We start from the raw sequence: 25,653 nt of genomic DNA on the forward strand, positions 1-25,653 counted from the left end.
AGGTACCTGTATTGCTTAATTTGAACCAGTACACCAGTGCAACAGGAGGTTTTTATAGGTACCTGTATTGCTTCCAACCATATTCTAAGGACCCACTTTTATTAGTTTTTTTCAGTTATGGACTGCATTTATATAGCTCTTTTATCCAAAGCGCTTTACAACTTATGCCTCACATTCACCATTTACTCACACATTCACGGCGGAGGCGACCATGCAAGGTGCCAAGGTGCCAACCTGCTCATCGGGAGCAATTAGGGGTTAAGTGTCTTGCTCAAGGACACTTCGACACGCTGCCGGGAGGAGCGGGAAGATAACCAGGAACCTTCCGATTACCAGATGACCGCTCTACCTTCTGAACCACTGTCGGCCAGTTATGGAAATATTTATTTTTATCTTTTTTTTTACCTTTCTGAAAATGTCTAATTTCTCCCCCCAGGAATGTAAAATCAGTTACCTTGTGGTTGTAAGAGTCGGCCAGGTACAGCAGGCTGCCTTCTGGAGACCAGGCGACACCGAGAGGGTGTTGCAGCTTAGCATCCACCCCCTTCCCGTCCACATCCCCGAAAGCAAAGAGGTTCTGCTCCAGCCAACACAGAACATCAACAATCCATCAATAAAACAAAACCAGGAGGTTATATAATTTCCAAGCTCATTTTAGGTCAAAGAACAGGCCAGCAAATAGCAACCATTGCATTATGTAAGAATAGAAGCCCTCAACATGGAAATCAAACACCAAAGATCCCCCCCAGTGAGAGATTATGTTGACTGGCGGCAGCTAATCTAATGTGATTGTGAATCTGTCAACTAATCTAATCTAATGTGATTGTGAATCTGTCAGCTAATCTAATCTAATGTGATTGTGAATCTGTCAACTAATCTAATCTAATGTGATTGTGAATCTGTCAACTAATCTAATCTAATGTGATTGTGAATCTGTCAACTAATCTAATCTAATGTGATTGTGAATCTGTCAACTAATCTAATGTGATGTGAATCTGTCAGATAGTCTAATCTAATGTGATGTGAATCTGTCAGATAGTCTAATCTAATGTGATGTGAATCTGTCAGATAGTCTGTGAATCTGTCAGATAATAATAATAATTCATTTATTTTGTATAGCGCTTTTCAATTACCCAAAGTCGCTGACAATAGGCAAGACACAACGAAATATAGAACCACAGGGAAACGGGGAACAATATGAATACACAAGAACATAAAACCACGAGTAACAGACAACAAATACAGGAGCCAGTAGGGGAGACAGTCGGGAAGTAAGTAAGGGAAACAGAGAGAGGGGGGGGGGGCAGGAGAGGAGAGAAGGTAGAGGAGGGGAAAAGGGGGGTGGTTGGGTAGGGAAGGTTGAATGCTAGGGAGAACAGGTAGGTTTTGAGTCGGGATTTGAAGGTGGAGACTGGAGAGTGAGGGAGTCTCTGATAGTGTGAGGGAGGGTGTTCCAGAGTCAGGGTGCAGCACGTGAGAAAACCCGATCACCAAAACGTTTTAATTTGGATGACGGGACGATGAGGGAAGCAGTGGAAGAGGACCGGAGGGATCGGGTGGGGCGGTAAGGTAGAAGGAGGTCAGTCAGGAAGGGGGGGGCAGGCTATGGAGGGCTTTAAAGGTGAGGAGTAGTAATTTGAACTGTATGCGTTCCTTAATCGGGAGCCAGTGGAGAGAGTGGAGGACAGGAGGAGTGATGTGGCCAGGGACCGGGTGTGAGCAGCAGAGTTCTGGACCATCTGGAGTCTATGGAGGGAGCGGGAGGTGATGCCGGTGAGGAGGGAGTTGCAGTAGTCTAGGCGGGAGGAAATGAAGGCGTGGGTGAGGGATTCAGCAGCGCGGGGGGAGAGGCAGTGTCTGATTGTGGCGATGTTGCGGAGGTGAAAGTAGGAGGTTTTGATGACGGTGCGGACGTGGAGGTCAAATGAGAGCGTGGGATCCAGGATGACGCAGAGGTTGCGAACCAGGGGGGGGGGTGATGGTTGAGTCATTTATAGAGAGTGTGATAGCTCCGGATCTGCTGAGGGTGGATTTGGTGCCGATGAGGAATAGTTCTGTCTTTTCACTGTTGAGTTTGAGGACGTTGTGGGTCAGCCAGGATTGTAATTCGGATAAGCAGGACTCGATGTGACTGCGGGGTGGGTTATGGGATGATTTTGTGCTGATGTAGATTTTGGTGTCGTCGGCGTAGCAGTGGAAGTCAAGGTTGAATTTGCGGATGATGTGACCAAGGGGGGAGTATATAGTAGATGAAGAGCAGGGGGCCGAGGACCGAGCCTTGGGGGACCCCCTGTGTGACTGAAGAGGGGGAAGAGGTGTGACCGGAGAGGGAGATGAACTGAGGTCTGTCGGTGAGGTAGGAGGTGAACCAATCGAGTGCAGTGCCCTCAACACCCAGTTGGTACAGCCTTTGGAGGAGGATGGAGTGACACACTGTATCAAAGGCTGCACTAAGGTCGAGTAGGATCAGGATGTTGAGAGGGCACCAGAATCAGCGGAGATGAGGAGATCATTAATAACTTTGACCAGGGCGGTGTCGGTGCCGCGAGATGGACGGAAGCCAGACTGAAGGGGTTCATAGAGGGTTGTTGGACTGGGGATGGGAGTGGAGTTGGGAGGCGCGGCAAAGGTTTTAGAGAGAAATGGCAGATTGGAGATAGGGCGGTAATAGGAGAGGTAGTCCTGTGAGATGTGCCGACAGGCACCTGCCAGATAATCTAATCTAATGTGATTGTGAATCCGTCGGCTCACCAGTGGGTCCCGCTCTCCCCCCACCAGCAGCTTGACGGCTCCGTCCTTCAGAGCCAGGCTGCGGATGGTGCTGCTCTCGCTGTCGGCCACGTACAGGCAGCCCCAGGGCTCCTCGGGGGCCGCCGTCAGGCCGGAGGGCTGGGCCAGGCCCGCCTTGTGAGGGTACGAGTTGTTCCGGTTCTCCTCGTTGCCGCTGCCCACCCAGCGCACGCAGGTCCCCGCACTGGACTCACTGTAAAGAGTTTAAGGGACATATCTTAGTCCTGTGAGACACGCTGACAGGCTGGTGGTCTAGTCAGTGGGACATCTAGTGGACTCACTTCAAGACATACTTTAGTCCTGTGAGACGTCTATCTAAGCTACTTCACCTGCCTATCGGATATCTAAGCTACTTCACCTGCCTATCTGATATCTAAGCACATTATACCAAATAGAAAACACATTTTCCTGCCAAACAATGGAAACTTTGCAATGAAAATATATTTCAGAGGAGATCCATGTATTTTCATGAATATTTCAATAATCTGAACATTTGAAATGAATAAGCATTCAGATGTAACAACGTTCTACTGAGTTAACGAGTATCACCGCCATGTCACACACTACTAGAGTATTGACAATAATATTTTAATATACAGTAACCAATCACGTGAGAGGAAGGGATTGTTGGTGGTGGTGGTGTAGCCATGGTAACCATGGTGATGACCTGCTCATCGCTCACCTTCCTTTGGGCAGTTTGCCATCCTCTAGGAATAGAGCCCAGATCTGGTGAGAGCCGGCCATGGCTATCCACAGCACATTCCCCTGCTCTCCCCCTGAACACACACACACACACACACACACACACACACACACACACACACACACACACACACACACGATAATGCAAAAAGGTTAGAAGCTGGAAACATTGCTGGAAGCATTGCCTCTGGTGAACAGCACTGGGTAACAGCGCAGGAACTCTAACTGTAAACACTGAGTGAGAGTGAGTGAGATTGAAAAGCAGGAGAGAGCAAGGAAGATGTTGTCCAGTCATTTGCCTAACAACCATTATGGGATTTTTTTTTAATCAGCAAGGCCAGAACGCCTATTTTACAGATCAGATGACTTAGTCGAAGCAACCCGTTGTCTGTTTAGTTAAAGCCTTGATTAGTTGGGTCTTCATGGTCCTAATGTTCCTTTGGTGTTTGATAATGACGTATTGAGGATGAGAATGGAGACTGCGGACAGGAGACTGAGGATCAGAATGATCTAATATACCCCCCCCCCCCCCCATGCGATCAATGTCACAATAGACAGGATGACAGAGATCCTCTTATTCATAATGGTGGACACAGCTCCTGTAGTGAGCTTTGTGCCCATATGATGTGATCAGTTTGGATGAACTCAGCCCCAGCCTCTGCTGTGCTCAGCAGTCAGAAAAGCAGACGCCTGGATATTAATGAATTCATATACATTTTAATTTGATCACATTATTACAGTCTATCAGTTTACATTTGGCCAGGTTCCATTGATAGTTCGATATATATTAAAAAAAAGGTGACAGCCCTAATATCTACCTCTTTACTAGCGGTGAACAGCATGCTACAGCTGGTATCTACCTCTTTACTAGCGCTGAGCTAGCAGCATGCTACAGCTGATGTCTACCTCTTTACTAGCGCTGAGCTAGCAGCATGCTACAGCTGATATCTACCTCTTTACTAGCGCTGAGCTAGCAGCATGCTACAGCTGATATCTACCTCTTTACTAGCACTGAGCTAGCAGCATGCTACAGCTGATATCTACCTCTTTACTAGCGCTGAGCTAGCAGCATGCTACAGCTGATATCTACCTCTTTACTAGCGCTGAGCTAGCAGCATGCTACAGCTGGTATCTACCTCTTTACTAGCGCTGAGCTAGCAGCATGCTACAGCTGATATCTACCTCTTTACTAGTGCTGAGCTAGCAGCATGCTACAGCTGATATCTACCTCTTTACTAGCACTGAGCTAGCAGCATGCTACAGCTGATATCTACCTATTTACTAGCACTGAGCTAGCAGCATGCTACAGCTGATATCTACCTCTTTACTAGCGCTGAGCTAGCAGCATGCTACAGCTGATATCTACCTCTTTACTAGCACTGAGCTAGCAGCATGCTACAGCTGATATCTACCTCTTTACTAGCGCTGAGCTAGCAGCATGCTACAGCTGATATCTACCTCTTTACTAGCGCTGAGCTAGCAGCATGCTACAGCTGATATCTACCTCTTTACTAGCACTGAGCTAGCAGCATGCTACAGCTGATATCTACCTCTTTACTAGCGCTGAGCTAGAAGCATGCTACAGCTGGTATCTACCTCTTTACTAGCGCTGAGCTAGCAGCATGCTACAGCTGGTATCTACCTCTTTACTAGCGCTGAGCTAGCAGCATGCTACAGCTGATATCTACCTCTTTACTAGCGCTGAGCTAGCAGCATGCTACAGCTGATATCTACCTCTTTACTAGCACTGAGCTAGCAGCATGCTACAGCTGATATCTACCTCTTTACTAGCGCTGAGCTAGCAGCATGCTACAGCTGGTATCTACCTCTTTACTAGCGCTGAGCTAGCAGCATGCTACAGCTGGTATCTACCTCTTTACTAGCGCTGAGCTAGCAGCATGCTACAGCTGATATCTACCTCTTTACTAGCGCTGAGCTAGCAGCATGCTACAGCTGATATCTACCTCTTTATGAATGAATGAATGACTTTTATTTATATAGCACCCTTCACAGCACAGGGTGCTTTACACTACAGCTTAATATAAAAACACAATAAAACAAAATCAGAAATAAATGACACTAGCGCTGAGCAGCATGCTACAGCTGATGTCTAGAGTAGACTCCTCATGAGCCACGTAACGGCCTGTAATTGTTACTGCCAATCAAAATGCAGATTCCAGACGTTGGGCTCCTTGTAGACCTACTGATTAGCCTGGGACTGAGGTCCCATCGCCCATTACCTTACGGGAGACTGCAATTCTAAACTGGCCCCCATAAATGTCCAAACCCCCCCTCCCACCCCCTCCTAATGTACAGTTTCCTCCCCCTCGTATGTATATATTATCTGTTAGGATCTCTGTTTAACAGTACTGTATATTTGCATATCTTGTATGTCACAAATGTAACAGTACTGTATACCTGTATGTCATGTATTGTCAGAAATGTCATGATATATATCTGTATGTTGCGTATGTCATTAATGTCATTATGAATTGAAAATGGGGGACCTTGATGTAAACAAGACAAAAGTTTTTCTCTGGTCTGCATCCCCTTAACAATTGTGTGTATTGAGCCGTACTGTATTGTACCCATTCTGCAATCTGTTAATAAAGTTTTCAATCAATCAACCTCAGCGTTCTCATGTGGGCGGTTTCTCTAGGCTTGCAAATTTCATTACCATATTATGTGTCACTTTAAATAATTATCGCACCCAACGTCAGCCACATTCTCATTATGGCTAATGCAGATTGTTTGTATTAAACAGACTAATAAGCTTTGTGTGATTATCATTAGCTTCATGCCTCATCACCATGGTGCTCATAACACGTTGTGTGATTAAACTGATCATTAGCTGCTTTATGCCTGGTCAGTATCACATACAGTCTCAGTTCAGTAGTTGTGTCTATGATGTGTGTGTTTGTGTCTATATGATGTGTGTGTTTGTGTTGATGTGTGTTTGTGTTCATATGATGTGTGTGTTTGTGTTGATGTGTGTTTGTGTTCATATGATGTGTGTGTGTGTTTGTGTTCATATGATGTGTGTTTGTGTTCATATGATGTGTGTGTTTGTGTTCATAATGATGTGTGTTCAACAGGTCTAACAATAGCTTGTTAATGGGACTGTGCTTATCAGGAACAACTTCAGGTCCTGAACTGCTGAAGTACTAACATCCTACCAGCACCGCTCTGTTAGCTGAGATTCCTCAGTCAATATAACACGCAATGAGGGATGTATTCCTTCAATGGATTACATTTACCATCAACGCTGATTGGACATATTTGCATTTCCATTAACTTGATCTCAAATTCTTTCTGCCAAGTCAAAATGTAATTAAAGATGAATTAAGAGTTTAGTTGCAGATATCTGTATTAATGTTAGAAGCTACAGCAAGTGTCTTTTCCAAGAGCGACCTGGCCAAGACGCACGCACGCACGCACACACACACACACACACACACACACACACACACACACACACACACACACACACACACACACACACACACACACACACACACACACACACACACACACACACACACACACACACACACACACACACACACACACACACACACACACACACACACACACACACACACACACACACACACACACACACACACACACACTACAGTAAAGGTGCAAGGATGCAAGGAAGCCATGTGATCCTGTTTCAATAAATGTAAGATAATTTTTTTTTAATCGAGTCCCACCACTAATAGATATACATCATACGTTGTAGTCCGTGCAGGTTTTGGTGGTTAAGAGTCAGACATTCCTAGTTTTTTTGTTCTGCAGACGTTAGTTCTCCAGCTGAAGAGTCCATGCCCATGGTTGTGGAGCCTGATGGCCGCTGGCATGAAGGACTGGCCGAGACGGTTATGTCATCCACATTCATATGATGTCATCACTTGCACTTGAGTTGTGCATGCCACACACAAACGCAAGTGTGTATGTATATGTGACCCGGCAGTCTAACCAGTCTTGTTAAGGAGCTCACGATTCCTCAGAAAACCCCCAAATGTCATGTAATTCAGAAATAGGTCGAAATGGAGATATTGGCGATTTTTATATGTTCTCTATATGTCTCCTTATTTGCTAAACTTAATACGACTTGTAAATGTGTTAATTATTGTTAGATTGTCCGACAGTATTATTTTCCTCGCTGTGTGAAAAAAAACGACAGTTGTGTCGGAGGGGAGTGGCTACTGGCTAAGTACTTTCTGTCTCTGGTGTTGGAGAGGAGAGGCACAGAAATGAGAGGAGAGCAGACGCACCAAAATCCATTCCGAGACAACGGGCCCAGTGCTTTGTTGGCGGTGTGAAAATATGCAGAGAAACATTCATATCTTTGAAACAGTTAAGTGTTAAATTGCATCTGAATCGGGAGATGATCTCTCTGTCGCAATTGAAAGTGTATTTCTCCGTCGCACAAAAGCTGGCTACTCCAGTATGTGCTCCGCAAGTCTGTAAACTTGCGCATAACAGAGTATAGAGAGAAGGCTCTATAGCAGAGGTCCCCAACCATCGGGTCGTGGACCGGTACCTGGCCGTGGATCATTTGGTACCGGGCCGCAAAGAAAGAATAAAGTTGTTTAAAAGGAAATTTATTTTATTTTCATTAGTCTTCCGGGTATTTTATTTTGAAAAATTGCCACTTCCGCCCGCGCCTCACTCTTTTCTGTAAAAATAAGTCTCCTGCCATAATGCTCCCCTTCGCGTAATTCACTCTCAGCTTGGGCTGTGGTTGTGGTAGAGACATGATCATAATCAGGTTTGTATGCACCCGAGTCTCCCGAACACATAACGGAACGTAGACCAATCGCAGCCACTCTTATTGTCTGGGACCAAATACGGCCACGCCCCATTCCCAGTAAAAAGTGGGAATCTCTAGAATGTCTTTTGGGCGACGGTGTATACGGAAGTGCCTCTCAAGGTGACGCTACACAACACTTTCTGTTGTCAGTAGATGACAGCATTGGTTTAAAATTAAAAGGTGAAAATGTTGAAAACTACAACAATACATTTCCCAAGAGCGTTAGCACAGGTCACAGGTCACTGGGACGAGTCTATTCTTTGACGCGATCTGAACAGCGGTAAACTATTAATGCAACGTCAGTACAGTGACCGCGAATGGTAAACTAATTATCTTAACAAAAGTGCATCATTAGCATTATGTTTGTTGTCTAAAACGGGAACATAATGGTACAATTTAAGATTTGAATGTTATCCGCATATAAAGGACAAACAAAACATTGTTAATTTGTAAGAAACCCCAATGAAAACGGCGCAGGGTAAGTAATATTCGCTATTGTTATGAAAATGTGATAGAATCCTATAAAAATGTGGACGCACTTGGTCACCGTGACTATACGCTGAGCTATGGTAACTTTCGCGCACCTACCCCCTACCAGTGAATGCCTCTCACCTGGAAAAGGTGTCTCGCTCTCTCTCATTTACTGAGCATGGCCAGATAATGTTGATATTTAAACATAATACTACATAATAATACATAATGAATGTAATGTATACATGATCATGCAGCATAAAAAAAATTGTTGTATGAATGAACGGTTTGGGAAAGGGAGGTCGGGAGGGGTTTTAGTTTGTGTGGTGTGAGAATTTTTGACTTATTACTCTTAACACTTTGAGTGCCAGCGACGCGTTTTGTCATTAGTTCATGCCGCCAGTTGAGTGCCGGCAACGCTATATAGCGCTTGTTTGTCGTATTTTTTTTTTATTGGTGATTTTAATTAACATTTCATCAATCGAGCCTCACGCTAGTGTTGCAGAGTCTCTCTGAGCTCAATTGGGAAGATATCGCCCCTATCATCTCTCCCTGTGTAACTGCACCCCATTAGTTTAGACTGATGAAGGGGGGGGGGCCAGTTACCTCATTTTACTTTTCCGTCAAGCCAACTGAAGAGACCCAAGTTGATCGCCGGCCCTCAGAACAGCGTGGATTATGTATTTCCAGCACCCAACGCTGAATCAATAAACGCGATCGATATTTGGAATGGCGATCAGGAATTGGAATAATCTTTTTGGATAACATCTGATCTGAGGTAAGGAATCTATTTTACCAGTCTTGGGGTAATCAGAGCTTTTTTCACAGATATATCAACGTGTCCCATATATGTGTGTGTGTGGTGTGTGTGCTCACTGATCAGGAAATGAGAGAATATACTTTTCAGATAGCTTCTATAGCGTGCATAAGTACACATATACTATCGATAATCTAGCGTTTATTTGAAAACGATTCATAAATAGGCCGAAAAATGACAACGTTTTTGTGTATGCCAGAATATTCTAGTAAATGCCGTTTATCACGGAATCTATATATTTTTGTGAAAAACGAGGGCTTTTCAAAATGCTATAAAACGGAAATGAACCGATTAAAAAACAATCCGCTTCGACAATGTTGACTGCAAACAAGTCATTGATAAGCGACGGGCAGATTAGACACAGCCATAATTTAAGACAGAGATTATGCGTTCACAACGGTATCATTGAAGTGGGTGCTGGCATTTAACCACGTTTTACCATGTTCACCAGTGGTAATCAAAGTGTTAATGCAAGATGAAAACCAAAGCTAATACATATACTGTATATATTAATCAATGATCATTATTTCTCGTGTCATGCTCAAGTTCAACCATTATGTAATAGTGAACAATCCTTTCATGACTCACCTGCAGTACCAAGGCACACATCCCAAGGTGAGCTGATTGGCTGTTGGGGTCCCATGGCTCCGCCCTCTTTGTCTGTGCCTTGAACACCAACTCCAGCCAGAGTGCTGACTCGTCCTTCCAACAGGTCAATCTGACAGACGAGACATGCAGCCAATCACAGAGGTTCAGACAGACACAGCCAATCACACAGAGGTTCAGACAGACATATAGCCACAAAGGTTCAGACAGACAGACAGACACAGACAGACAGACAGACAAACAAGCAGACAGACAAACAAGCAGACAGACATACAAACAAGCAGGCAGACAAACAAGCAGACAGACAGTCACACAGAGGTACAGACAAGCAGACAGACAGTCACACAGTGGTTCAGACAGACAGACACACAGAGGGTCAGACAGACAGACAAACAAGCAGACAGACAGTCGCAAATAACAAACTCAGCAAGACCGACGGCTTCTCAGTTACAGTGGGTGACAATATTGTCACAAGGAAAGATGAAATTACATACCTAGGTTCCATCCTAGAGGCAAATCTTTCCTGTGACAAAATGGCATCCAATGTAATCAAAAAAAGTCAACCAACGAACTAGATTCTTGTACCGGATCTCCTCTCTGGTAAACAAGAATACCCTGAAGACTCTGGCAGGAGCACTCATTCAAGGGTACTACGACTATGCTTGCACCTCATGGTACCAAAGCACCTCAAAGGCGCTAAAAACAAAATTACAAACATCACAAAACAAACTGGTCAGGCTACTGCTTGACCTTACTCCTAGAACCCACCTCACCCCTGCCCACTTTGACAACCTAGGATGGCTTAGAGTAGACGACAGAGTACAGCAACTTGCAATGGGCCTGGTCTACAAGATACACTACACCACTAAGGTACCCACATGTCAAAATACTTCCCAAAGGTCAGTGAATACCACGACCACAACACCAGAGGGAGCTCCACAAATCATGTTTTTTTTTTTGATCCACTTTTTCTCCCATTTTTCTATATTTTCTCCCATCCCAATTTCGTATCATCCAATTCAACCCTCCCCTGTCACGAACGCTGTTTCTTGCCTCCCACAAGCCGGCTGCAATGTGGACTAAGTCATACATAGCACAAGTCCCCTCCGGTACTTGAGGTAACAGCAGTCGCATCTTTTCACCTGCGCAGCTCGATCTCTCAGTGTCGAGGAGTAACGCGTGGGAGGCTCACGCTGCCCCCGACACTTCCTGATTCTACTGCGCAGGCGCACCAACCGACTTGTAGGAGTCGCTTGTTCACAACGTTCGATCCCCACCCTTCAGTTTTCCCTCCCCGTAATACGGCCAATGTGTATTACTGCGGACGACCAGCTAAACTGAAAACAATGTGGAGAGCTGGATTCGAACACGCGAATCCTAGCGTCTCCACACTGGTGGCGAGTGCCTTGCCCACTACACCACCTAGCCGCCCTGTCCACAAATCATGTTAAACCCAGATTCGGCTCAAACAAGGGACTAAACACGTTTCGCAATTATGCCACTGTGCCACATCAATGTGGAACGCCCTACCCACAGCTGTAAAGGAATGTGAATCACTACCCACTTTCAAAACCACTCTCAAAGAGCACCTTCGGGAGACTGCAATTCGAAACTGGCCCCTGTAAATGTCCTAACCCAACCCCCTCCAATGTACAGTAAATGTCCTAACCCAATAATACACGAGACCCTCTTCTTGGGACAAAGTAAGGTTTCGTCGATAATCCAATGTACAGTTACCGCCGCCCCCCCCCCACACCTACAGAGTTACAGATGGACAAACAAGCATACAAAAGTCTTTCTCTGGTTCTCATCCCCTTAACAATTGTGTGTATAATTGAGCCGTACTGTATTGTACCCATTCTGCAATCTGTTAATAAAGTTTTCAATCAATCGATCAATTCAATCGAACAGACAGACAGTCGCAGAGGTTCAGACAGACAAACAAGCAGACAGACACACAGAGGTACAGACAGAAGGCAGACAGACAGAGACACAGATGTACAGACACTCACACATAGGTATAGACTACAGACAAACAAACAAACAAACAAGCAGACAGACAGTCACACAGATGTACAGACAGACAGAAGGCAGACAGACACACAGTCACACAGAGGTACAGACAGACATACAAATGCTCCACAACAGGGGGCAGCGACAGCGACTGCTACCAGACATTGACCTGGGACTTATAGGAACCCAAGGAGGACAACCTACACTACCTTAGGCTTACTGCACCCTATGTAGATACTGTGATACTGTGATACTGTGAATAATGTATATTTCAGTGGATACCGTGATACTGTGAATAATGTATACTCAGTAGATAGTAAATTATAACACTACCTCATGCATACTGCACCTTATGTGACACTGTGAATAATGTGAATATTCCTCAGCTAGTCAGATAGTAAATTATATTGACCATATTGATCAAATTGTTTACACTGCCTGTGTTGTTTTTTACTACCTGTATACTGTGTTGTTTTACTACATGTACCCCCCCCTCCCCCCCATGCTGCTATGATGCCTGAATTTCCCCAAGGGGATCAATAAAGGAATATCTTATCTTATCTTATCTTAAACAAACAAACAAGCAGACAGACAGACACACAGGTTCAGACAGACAGACAAACACACAAGCAGACAGACTGAGGTACAAACAGACAAACAGACAGACACACAGAGGTACACAGACAGACAGACAGCAGCTCATGCTTTAGAGGCTTGTTTTCTCTGGGTATGTAGATGAGTCACCTTTCGAACCAGGTGGTTCTCAGTGTCTGCCACGTACACCATGTCACCTGCGATAGCCACGCCCTGGGGGGAGCTGAAAGAGGCCTCTGATAGGTCGCCATTTTGCATCCCGCTCTCAGGCCCTGTAATGTCATAAGATTACAGTCATAAGAAGATCGGTGATGCAGCCGTTGTAAACTACGCCCCAAAACTGTGAAACACGTTACCAAACAATATTAGGGAAGCCAATACGTTAGACATTTTTACCAAAGCATTTGACTGACTTTACACTATTATACTGCACTATTTCTCTGTGATTGACATTGCACTAGTCTATTTCTCTATGTTTTAATGTTTCTATTCTGTTTTATTTTATATATCCGAGGCTGGACATCCGTACTAGTCAATTACTGTTTTCCCACAGATAGGCGGGACGTTTTGGGACCGTGAGCAGGAAATGTGAAAGGCTTTACAGACCAAGTCTTGGTGTCTTTATTATTTATTATAATTTTTATTGCACTGCACTATTTTACTCTATTAGTAAAAAACTGATTTTATAGTATGTCTGCACTTTATGTGCTCATTTCATCATTCATGTCTTTTCTATTCTACTAAAACTGAATCAAACCATAAACAAGATGACCTGTTGGGATGTTAGATCCTAATGTGAAAAACTGATTTTATATGTCTGCTCATTTTACCCTTGCTGTTATTTTTACTTTTATCTCTATGTCCCACTATCCGCTGGGTGCATACTCTGACCTTTATCATGTTTTGTAAGCATATTGGAATGTGAGGTTCTGATAATGATTTGATTAATATATCTGCATTATTTTATCCCACTTTATGCTTTGCTCTTGCTGCTTGTTTTACACAGATTTTATGTCTTATTTCTTACTGGTGTAAAGCACTTTGAACTGCAATCCCTGTATGAAAGGGGCTATACAAATAAATAAATAAAATAAATAAAGTTATTATAATGTCAGCCAAGAGAAAGTCAACCATAAGAAAGTCAAATGAGATTATGTGCAAAATAAATCAGCATTGTTTTTTGGTGAAGCTACAATGTACCTCATTGCTGGACTGTGAATGAGGACCACGTAGAACCAACCACTAAACATGTTTATTCAGATGAAATTATGTTTGAGCTTCTCTGATTGGTTAGAAGGAGGAGCCTGTCTGTGAATGTCTCTGCTGCTGATCAATGTCACTCACCCACAGTAGACACAATGTATGGCCACCTTAATGTGTTTTGGAGTCAAATTAAAACAAAAGAAAACATTGTAGCAGCATTGTACCAAAGTATATAATATACCGGTAAGTATATAATAATTCACAATCCCCCCCCCCCCCCTTCATACTTGTTCAAACTTCACTGTTCATACTTTTTGCACATTATTGCTCAATTGCACAGCCCTGCAAAATATTCCATCCCAATGTATTGTTGTTTTTATTCTAATTAGTGTATATACTTGACCACATCGTGCACAATTGTACAGCCCTGGTCTATTTTATTGTATAATTCTATTCTATTCTATTGTGCTTCTATTTTAATTTAGTTTATATTCAATTTTATTTTATTCTACCGTAATTGTCTGTCCGTTAATGTCGCACCAAAAACGACCAAATCAAATTCCTTGTATGTGTTTAAACTACATGGCAATGAAGACCTTTCTGATTCAGATTTTTTATATGAGATATGGTTAAGTTCATTAATAATGTTTGATGCCGTGTTGTCTTGTCTATTGAGCTCTGGGCCTGCTGTTTTTATCCTTCTGCTTTTTTTTCTCTCTACTTCTATAGTTTTTGTTTTTGTGGTTTGTTTGTTTGTTTTGAAAAAGAAAAACTAAAGAAATTATGTAAAATAAATCAATAAAAACTGCCAAGAAAAGTCAGACCCACTGCAATGTCCTCCCCACGTAGCTTCATGAAGGTCAGCAAGCAGCTGACTGGACAGACTCTAGTCCCAAGTGTAAAATAAAAAGTGCTTAGTAAGACACCTGCTGACATCACCACCGGCCTGTGTCTCCAACAGTCACTGTGCTGTTTAACCCTCCAGCCGTGTCTCTAACAGTCACTGTGCTGTTTAACCCTCCAGCAGTGTCTCTAACAGTCACTGTGCTGTTTAACCCTCCAGCTGTGTCTCTAACAGTCACTGTGCTGTTTAACCCTCCAGCTGTGTCTCTAACAGTCACTGTGCTGTTTAACCCTCCAGCTGTGTCTCTAACAGTCACTGTGCTGTTTAACCCTCCAGCTGTGTCTCTAACAGTCACTGTGCTGTTTAACCCTCCAGCAGTGTCTCTAACAGTCACTGTGCTGTTTAACCCTCCAGCTGTGTCTCTAACAGTCACTGTGCTGTTTAACCCTCCAGCTGTGTCTCTAACAGTCACTGTGCTGTTTAACCCTCCAGCTGTGTCTCTAACAGTCACTGTGCTGTTTAACCCTCCAGCAGTGTCTCTAACAGTCACTGTGCTGTTTAACCCTCCAGCTGTGTCTCTAACAGTCACTGTGCTGTTTAACCCTCCAGCAGTGTCTCTAACAGTCACTGTGCTGTTTAACCCTCCAGCTGTGTCTCCAACAGTCACTGTGCTGTTTAACCCTCCAGCTGTGTCTCCAACAGTCACTGTGCTGTTTAACCCTCCAGCTGTGTCTCTAACAGTCACTGTGCTGTTTAACCCTCCAGCTGTGTCTCCAACAGTCACTGTGCTGTTTAACCCTCCAGCCGTGTCTCTAACAGTCACTGTGCTGTTTAACCCTCCAGCTGTGTCTCTAACAGTCACTGTGCTGTTTAACCCTCCAGCTGTGTCTCTAACAGTCACTGTGCTGTTTAACCCTCCAGCTGTGTCTCTAACAGTCACTGTGCCGTTTAACCCTCCAGCTGTGTCTCTAACAGTCACTGTACTGTTTAACCCTCCAGCTGTGTCTCTAACAGTCACTGTACTGTTTAACCCTCCAGCTGTGTCTCCAACAGTCACTGTGCTGTTTAACCCTCCAGCTGTGTCTCTAACAGTCACTGTGCTGTTTAACCCTCCAGCTGTGTCTCTAACAGTCACTGTGCTGTTTAACCCTCCAGCTGTGTCTCTAACAGTCACTGTGCTGTTTAACCCTCCAGCTGTGAACAGGGAATAAGTAATCTACCGTGCCTATATTACTACCTACTAGTGTTGTCACGATACTGGAATTTCGACTTCGATACGATACCTTGAAAAGTATCGATACTTTCGATACTTTCAATACCAAAAAAAAAATAATAATAATTTTTCTTTTATTATAATAATAATTTTTTTTTTTAACAAATTTTGCTTTTGTTGCTGGTTGATTCTCCTCAGCTTCTCTCTGGTACTATACGAGAAGATAAATACACTTTTAAAACCCTTTGTTTATCTTTAGATCAGAGAGAGAGAGAGAAAGAGAGTGGCTCTACTGAGCGCACCTTTCTAGTTATGACCCAGAGAGAGAGAGAGAGAGAGAGAGAGAGAGAGAGAGAGAGTTCTCCGGAGCTATGCTCGGAGCATTTATTAACGTTACATTTTCAACAACATTGCTGCTAATTAGACACTTCATGGAGGCGGGGTAACGTTGTGTCGAGTTCATGTGTGTACTGGTGTAGGATGGGCTCCGGCTCCGCTAGACCTAACGTTGGAAACGGGGTAGTTGTGTCGAGTTCATGTGTGTACTGGTGTAGTGGGCTCGGCTTGACGTTACTCTGTTTCCATGAAGTAATAGGTGGCCAGCTAGCTAGCATTAAGCTAACGGAGGAACGACAGCTAAAGTGCACTTTCTTCAACCTCGAACCTAAATTCCTTAGCAACCCGTGTTACCAAGTAAACAAATCACGGAACGATAGCCAGTTAGGCTGCACCAGCCTAGTACTACTAACGTTAGCTCCCAGAACGATAGCCAGTTAGCCCGCACCAGCCTAGTACTACTAACGTTAGCTCCCAGAACGATAGCCAGTTAGCCCGCACCAGCCTAGTACTACTAACATTAGCTCCCAGAACGATAGCCAGTTAGCCCGCACCAGCCTAGTACTACTAACGTTAGCTGCCAGAACGATAGCCAGTTAGCCCGCACGCACCAGCCTAGTACTACTAACGTTAGCTCCCAGAACGATAGCCACGACAGCTAACGTTAGCTAATAATAGCGTTGTTTACAAACTGAAGACAGGGCTGCGCTGCCCGGCTGTGAGGGGGGAGGACTCGAGGAGGCTGTAGCAGCTTGTGTCTGTTGCTCTGAGCGAGGAGGAGGAGGAGGCGGAAGGGCGCTCTGGCAGCGCGTCTGTCTGTCAACAACTTGCGGGAGCAAGCCAGCTGGTAGTAGGTACCGATACTGCAGAAAGTATCGGTACTTCGGGAAATGAGTATCGAAGCCGTTTTAAATATTCAGTATCGATATGTATCGATACTTCGATATTTTTGACAACACTACTACCTACTATGCTAATATGTCTATACTACTACCTACTAGGGGTGTAACGGTACACGTATTCATACCGAACCATTTCAATATGGGACCTTTGGTCGCCGTTAGTGTGTACCGAACGAATACAACGTTACTTTAACCGCTAACGGAACGCATGTGAAGAACTTTTTTTTTTTCTGTACGGAACTTAATTCAAAACTCCCAAGTTCACCCCCAAAATATAACGTGTGCAAAGGGCCGGATGTTGTTTGTTCAGCCCACGCACACCATTGAGAGATTACCTGTAATTTAGCATAGCCTCCAGTGTTTCCCCCCCAGAAAAAATTATAATACAAAAATATTTAAAAAACAAAATATTTTATTTTTCCTTTTTTTAATACATTTTTGTTTAAAGTTTGCTTTAATCACAGTGACGTTGGCGAGCTAGCTAAATTATACATAAATTGGTTTTCATATAAATCAATCTCAATCAAGACATTAAAACGGTGGTGCGGCACGGTGTACGGAGACAGGGCTAGATCCACAAAGAATGGATTGCACGGTGCTTACAAAATGGGGGACCCTGATGTAAACAAGGCGAAAGTCTTTCTCTGGTCTGCATCCCCTTAACACATTAGGCACCAGGTATTGTGCCCATCTTATACCACTCTCTGACACCGTTAAAAGCCTATGGAGATGTTTACCTTCTTTGCAGGGCTATAACTTTTTAAATTGTATTGCTATATTGACATTACTATGGCCCATTCAACATCGATTATCTATCGTTCAGGATGTGGGAACGTTATATTTTTTCATTCATACATTGTTGTGTTAATACCTTCTAGAATATAAGTATGTTTTTAATCTTTTCTGCTGTAATTCCAAAAACAGTAGTTATAGGCCCTGAAGCATATATAGATTATCGATTGGCGCTTCTCTCCTATACACGCTATATTAAAAAATTCAAATGTATATGATCGGTATACATTATGCTTCATCATGCGTGGAGGAAAGGGGGGGGGGGTCGTTTATAATTCCTTGATCGTCAGTAACGGCTTTATTTACTATGGGTTGATATATTGATCAGACTGTTTGCAGTGAAATGAATAAACAATCAAGCTGAAAGTAACGTTAGTTGCCTCTTACCGTTCGCTGATGAGACTGGAGGAGAAAGATCCCAATTATTCGACGCCGATCTCCTAGAGATCCATTTCCGGTTTGTATGGCGCAATAAACGCCGAAATCATATCGATTATTGCGTTATGGCAGCGATCCATATGCACGCCAGTGTTTGTCAGGAGTCCCGTAACGAGATGTGACTGCCGGAGGAATTTCCTTGACGCACCGATGACAACATCCGGTGTTGAGAGTGTAACTCGCCCGACCATCCACCAGGCGGCGGTATTGAGGCGTTGCAGTCTCATTCAGGGTCCCGCTAGGGCACCGGGGGTTGGGTGGATGAATTATGAATGCCATGGCGAAAAAATGAAATGTTGATCTAAAAAACGCTGTACAGCGATGTTGGCATTCAACGCATGGCGGGCAATAACGCTGTAAAGCGATTTTGGTGACCAATGTGTTAACAATTGTGTGTATTGAGCCGTACTGTATTGTACCCATTCTGCAATCTGTTAATAACATTTTCATTCAATCAATCACCTTGTTAATCTTTATTTACCTAATTTATGTGCAATCGTTTCATTTCAGCTCAGTGTAGAGAAATGCACCGATACTAACAACCGCCTTACTGTGCGCGTCTATGACGACACTGTTGACACCACGTATCCGTGACACGCGCGCCCCGCGAAAACACTAGTAATTTTGGGGGCCTACCACCCCCCCTGAAAGAAATCCTAGGGGAAACACTGGCCTCATAGTATGGCGAACGCAAGCAACAAGCCAGAGCTAGAAGAAAGGCTTCATGCTGAGGCTATAGGCTACAGATATAGAAAGGCGTCATGCTGAGGCTATAGGCTACAGATATAGAAAGGCTTCATGCTGAGGCTATAGGCTACAGATATAGAAAGGCTTCATGCTGAGGCTATAGGCTACAGATATAGAAAGGCTTCATGCTGAGGCTATAGGCTACAGATATAGAAAGGCTTCATGCTGAGGCTATAGGCTACAGATATAGAAAGGCTTCATGCTGAGGCTATAGGCTACAGATATAGAAAGGCTTCATGCTGAGGCTATAGGCTACAGCTATAGAAAGGCTTCATGCTGAGGCTATAGGCTACAGATATAGAAAGGCTTCATGCTTTACCTCCAACACTGTGCAGCACCTGGCCGGTGGAGGATATCACCAGCACGCGGTGGTGTCCCGTGTCTGCTACCACCAGCCTCTTCGTGTCCCGGTCCACCGCCACCTTCCCGGGGAAGGAGAGGACGGAGGGGGGCAGGGAGTCTCGGTAGAGCTTGGTCCCGACCCCGTGCTCCTTCAGGAGGCCCTGCTCGCCGTAGTGGCGAAGGGCCGCGTCCACGAAGAGCGGCAGCCTGTCGCGGTGGCCCTCGCCCACCAGGGAGAACAGCAGGTTGGCGCGCGGCCCCAGGACCACCAGCGTGGGCCAGCAGGCCACCTCCAGGTCCTGCCACAGACGGGCCTCGCTGTCGTTCACCACCGGGTGCCGGATGTCGTATCGGAGCACCGCGCTGCGCACGTTGTCCAGGACCTGTGACGAAGAAGTTGAGGGAAATATGTTTTCAGTGAAGCTCTTATTTACAACAACACTGTGTGAAATACAGTGAGACTGATGATTAACATTATAGCACTCTGTTGAACTCAACAGTCAACTCAAACAGAGAACATGATTTGCACTGCTGCGATGGCTTTCAAATGTAGACAGACAAAATAAATGAAATAATTTCCCTCATTTCAGTGTTTTCTTTTGATCCTCTCTCCCGCTGTGGTCCGTTGTCAATCATGTCTGTTAATGTTCCAGAATTACTTTCAGAGCACATTTACATTGGTAGTGTCTCCACCAGACATAGTGTCTACTTCTTTCCAAGTGTACTTTCACCTTTAGTTTGCTGAGCAGGCATGTTCTTTAGTGTTGACCACCGACCATCTCCACTGGAGCAGTTGGGGGTTAAATGCCTTGCTCAAGTGAACTTCAACAGTTGGGATCTGAGAGCGCTTCATTCACTTCCCCTGCCCAGAACCTCTCCACAAATCATGTAAAACCCAGATTCGGCTCAAACAAGGGACTAAACACGTTTCGCAATTATGCCACATCAATGTGGAACGCCCTACCTAAAGCTGTAAAGGAATGTGAATCACTACCCACTTTCAAAAACACTCTCAAAAAACACCTACGTGAGACTGCAATTCGAAACTGGCCCCTACAAATGTCCTAACCTAGTTGTACAGTAAATGACCAAGTAAGGCTTTGTCAGTATTCCAATGTACAGTGTAAAATGTGTGTGTGTCCCCTACCCAACCCCCCCCCCCCCCCCACCTCCAATGTACAGCCCTCACCCAACCCACCCAACCCCACCCCACCCATCCAACCTCCTCCAATGTACAGTTTCTACGCCAAATGTATATACACTCCTTTTCTGGACACTTTTGTATCACAAACAGTACTGTATTTGCAAATCTGATATGTCATAAATGTATAGATGTAGCAGTACTGTCTATCTGTATGTCATGTATGTCATATATGTTATGATGAATTGAAAATGGGGGACCCTGATGTAAACAAGATGAAAGTCTTTCTCTGGTCTGCATCCCCTTAACAATTGTATGTATTGAGCTGTACTGTACTGTACCCATTCTGCAATCTGTTAATAAACTTTTCAATCAATCAATCAATCAATAGGCCACCATCGCTCTGGTGAAACTGCAATATTCACACGTACCTTTTCATTGGGGAATTTGGCTGAGTGGACTCCGACAATAACCAGACCATCTGGAAAGGACAATGGAAAATAGGAGAATAAAAAGAGAGGAGAATGAAAAAGAGAGGAGAATGAAAGAGAGGAGAATGAAAGAGAGGAGAATGAAAAAGGAGAATGAAAGAGAGGAGAATGAAAAAGAGAAAATGGAAAAGAGAGTAGAATGAAAAAGGAGAATGAAAGAGAGGATAATGATCAAGAGAAAATGGAAAAGAGAGTAGAATGGAAAAGAGAGTAGAATGGAAAAGAGAGGAAAATGGAAAAGAGAAGAGAATGAAAGAGAGGAGAATGAAAAAGAGAGAATGAAAAAGAGAGGATAATGAAATAGAGAGAATAATGAAAGAGAGGATAATGATAAAGAGAGGATAATGGAAAAGAGAAGATAATGAAAAAGAGGAGAATGGAAAAGAGGAGAATAAAAAAGGAGAATGAAAAAGAGAGAACGGAAAAGGAGAATGAAAAAGAGAGGAGAATGAAGGAGAGGAGTTAATCATAAATAACTATCTGTATAGTCAAAGGCATGCCTCCAAGAGGAATTAACCATAATTTAAAAAAAAATTACATTTTTGAGTGGAGGGGATCTTTAATCTTTATGTTGTTGTTTTTAAAAACGTTATCTGATATATTGAATAAAGTGTGTAGCCTTTAGTCAGTCTGACCGCACTCCCAGTCTTTCCATCTTGATCAATGACTTCCTCTGAGGTGGTTATCGGCCACTTCCTGAGTAGCGATCATGAGATGGAAATTATTTATTCAATTAATCTATATACTGTATTCCAATCTGCTCTTGATTTGTTTATTGTACCAGAGAAAGTACAGGTATGTATAACTATCGACTTTGTACTTTGTTACAAGAGCTTCATAAAGAGTTTAATCAAGAGCTTCATAAAGAGCTTCATAAAGAGCTTGATAAAGAGCTTCATAAAGAGCAACACTTCTTGTCATGACTTTCCTAACAGAACCAGTATTACCTCTAATCACAGACAGTGTGCTCTACCACCCTGCCCACTAGCGCCCATTGCTGCCAGGATGGGGGGCTTTGACTGGTGATGGAGGGGGGCGGGGGGGCGAGCAAGGGGGGGGGGGCTTTGCTCCCACACCTCTATGGTCAGAGCAGCATACAAGATTCATGATTCCAGAGATTTCTTCATCACATACATACACGAGACATGTAGTGAAATGAAGGTGGCCATGCCCGCCTTGATTGTGCGAAAAATACAAATAATAGAATAAAATAGAATAGATAATAAAATAGACATGATCAAAAGTACGAAGATAAAATACAATACAATGCTAAGCTTACAAATTAAAAGGTAATGAGTCCTATATACACTACTATACAATATACAGTTATACTATAACTATACAAAAACATCGTTTTTTTTTTTGTGACCTGTAGTGTGTTTGTGTGTGAGAGAGTGCAGGATGTGTGGTGTGCGTGTGTGTGTGTTCATGTGTGCTTGTGTGACTGTGGAGAGATCAGTGTTCAGTGTTCTGATGGCCTGGGGGAAGAAGTACAGAATGTACCCACAGCTGTGCCAGAGATAGAGTCAGTGAGATAGGGTGTGTGTGTCTCTGTACGTCTCTGTGTGTCTCCGTGTACATCTCTGTGTGTCTCTGTACGTCTCTGAGTGTCTCTGAGTGTATGTTCGTAGTGGTGGTGAAGGGGGTGGATCCAAAGCCTGGCAAACGCAAAAGGAGTAGGTAGGTAGGTTTTATATTTGTAACGTATGATGTATATCATGCCAGTTAGGGTACAGACCCTCACCTTGTGTATATCATGCTAGTTAGGGTACAGACCCTCACCTTGTGTATATCATGCTAGTTAGGGTCCAGACCCTCACCTTTACCTTGTGTATGCCGTTTATTAGTTAATTATATTAATAATATAGTTTACACTGTTTATTTATATTCTTGTATTTTTATATTCAGATTGTATTGCCTATATTTATGTCTATGTACTATTACCCTGCCCATACCTGTACCTCCCCTCCCCCCTCCCCCATGGTGCTATGATGCCAGGATTTCCCCAAGGGGATCAATAAACTAATATCTTATCTTATCTCATCTCTCTTACTCAAGTTTCCTCAAATGCTCCTTTTCCAGGGTTAGTGACAGGATGTGAGTTTGCTTTACATGGACAGGCTATAATAAGCTAGGGGCAGAGCAGAGTATAACAGGGCACAAGATGTGGTCCTCTACTCACTGAGAATGGAGTGGTATTTTTAGTTGCCATCACTCGACAGTATAGATAAGAGCGGACGCGGGACAGAAAGGGGACAGAAGGCTGGATATAGCAGCCTTATTGAACTATGTTCCCATAGTCTGGAGGCTCCAACTGACCCTCTCACACACACGCACGCACACGCAAACACACCGTGTTATTATTACACTACGTTTAATGCCCATGACATAACCTAATCATGCCAGTTGCATCATACCAGTTAGGGTACCTTGTGTATACGGTTTACTTTCACTCTTACTCATATTAAGATAATATATATATATATATATTTATTATTGTAACGTATAACATAACAGGCATACAGACCCTACACCTTTGTTTATTTTTATATTCAGATCAAATTCTATTGCCTATAATATGTCTTTCTACTATTACCCTACCATACCTGTACCTCCCCTCCCCACCATGCTGCTATGAAGCCTGAATTCCCCCAAGAGATCAATAAAGGAATATCTTATCTTATTGCACCAAGCATCTAGAATTTCCTTATCAGCTATTAAAGGAGCGCTTCACAAAGAACAATGCTAATTTATTTTGCACATAATCTCACACACATACAAAAGCTCTAAACAGTTTTGCACACATTCATTTAGTTTAGTTATTGAGAGGTAATGAGTTTGAATATGACCACCAGTGTCATTGAATCCTTGTGTTGTGTCAATGAAATGATATGGTAGCATGTCCCTATTCGGTTGTTAAGTCTGATGCTGTGTGACGTATATTCATGTCCGGGATCAAACGCTCCGCTTCAGACAGTGGGAGATACTAGGAGCACAGCTTGCCTTCTACCCCCCTGCAGTGAGCCTCATCAACAAGAACAGCTTCCTCTGCAGTGAGCCTCGTCAACAAGAACAGCTTCCTTTGCAGTGAGCATGATCAACAAGAACAGCTTCTACCCCTCTGCAGTGAGCCTCATCAACAAGAACAGCTTCTACCCCTCTGCAGTGAGCCTCATCAACAAGAACAGCTTCTACCCCTCTGCAGTGAGCCTCATCAACAAGAACAGCTTCTACCCCTCTGCAGTGAGCCTCATCAACAAGAACAGTGTGTGTGTGTGTGTGTGTGTGTGTGTGTGTACCTTTGACAGAATGTTGCTGCTCCAGCCGGTGTATATCAGGCAGGATGTGCAGGCAGTTGATACAGCAGTAGGTGAAAAAGTCCAGAAGCACCACTTTGCCAGACAGCTCCTTGTTGAAGGTCAGAGGAGCCTCCGTGTTCAGCCACTGCAGACCTGCAGCACATGTATGTTTAGTGTTTAGACACTGTAGACCTGCAGCACATGTATGTTTAGTCACTGTAGACCTGCAGCACATGTATGTTTAGTCACTGTAGATCTGCAGCACATGTATGTTTAGTGTTTAGACACTGCAGACCTGCAGCACATGTATGAAGTATGAAAGAAAACATGTCTCCATTTCGATGTCTTATTTGTTCATGTTTGGATCACTGTTTGGGCCTTTAAAGGTAGAATCTGTAATAGCATCAAACAGTGACCTACAGGCAAAAGAGTATCACTTGGGGAACTTTGTTTAAATGTTTTGTTTTGATCTGATGTGTGGGTTGGAGTTTAGTGGGGACAGGGGGAGGGGTTGCTGCTACTGCTGGCCACACCTCAGGCTCTACCAAGATCAGACCAAAACTAAAACTTAACTAACTAAAAATGTAAACAAAGTTACAAACTAGTTACGCTGCTGGCCAGTATGACTTACTACCATAGTGTCTTTATACCTGTCACTTTACATATTAATACTGCAACTCTGTACACAGTACAACTGCTTAGCACTATTACTCATTTATATATCTAATACCCAGTTTAATCACATGTACATTGTATATTAATATTTTTTGTAACTTTACTGTTACATTTGCAGTTTTGCACTCTGGTTGGATTCCAAACTTATTTCCGTGTGCTGCTGTCAGACTACAAGAGCAGGGACACCATAAAAGAAGGAAGGGTCAACACGTCAGAATACCGGCGTTCTATGCTCTGCCAATATATCAAACATTAGCTAGTAAACAATACAACAAATTGTTTCTGACATCCGAGGTAATAACCTGTTTAAATGGCAAGTCATAAACGATGAGATGGTTGATCCCATTCAACTCAATGTCGGCCGAACTGGGTTCACGCTACTGACTTATTTTGTCTCCCTTCCTTCTTTTATGGTTGC

The 25,653-nt window shown here is 43.7% G+C and overlaps 1 protein-coding gene across 1 annotated transcript in view; it reads right to left on the minus strand.

The window, feature by feature from the left end:
* nhlrc2 (NHL repeat containing 2) overlaps window positions 1-25,653 on the minus strand; it is a 32,684-nt gene that overhangs the window by 6,765 nt on the left and 266 nt on the right. The window contains exons 2-9 of the mRNA XM_084326497.1: window positions 24,561-24,713; window positions 21,202-21,251; window positions 19,607-20,012; window positions 12,963-13,084; window positions 10,188-10,317; window positions 3,473-3,566; window positions 2,752-2,983; window positions 455-577 (exon numbers count right to left, since the gene is read on the minus strand). Of these exons, the coding sequence (XP_084182623.1) occupies window positions 455-577; window positions 2,752-2,983; window positions 3,473-3,566; window positions 10,188-10,317; window positions 12,963-13,084; window positions 19,607-20,012; window positions 21,202-21,251; window positions 24,561-24,713 (1,310 nt within the window). The remainder of the gene's footprint in view (window positions 1-454; window positions 578-2,751; window positions 2,984-3,472; window positions 3,567-10,187; window positions 10,318-12,962; window positions 13,085-19,606; window positions 20,013-21,201; window positions 21,252-24,560; window positions 24,714-25,653) is intronic.

Source organism: Notolepis coatsorum, assembly GCF_963971535.1.
Source record: "Notolepis coatsorum genome assembly, chromosome: 12".
Taxonomy (NCBI): Eukaryota; Metazoa; Chordata; class Actinopteri; order Aulopiformes; family Paralepididae; genus Notolepis; species Notolepis coatsorum.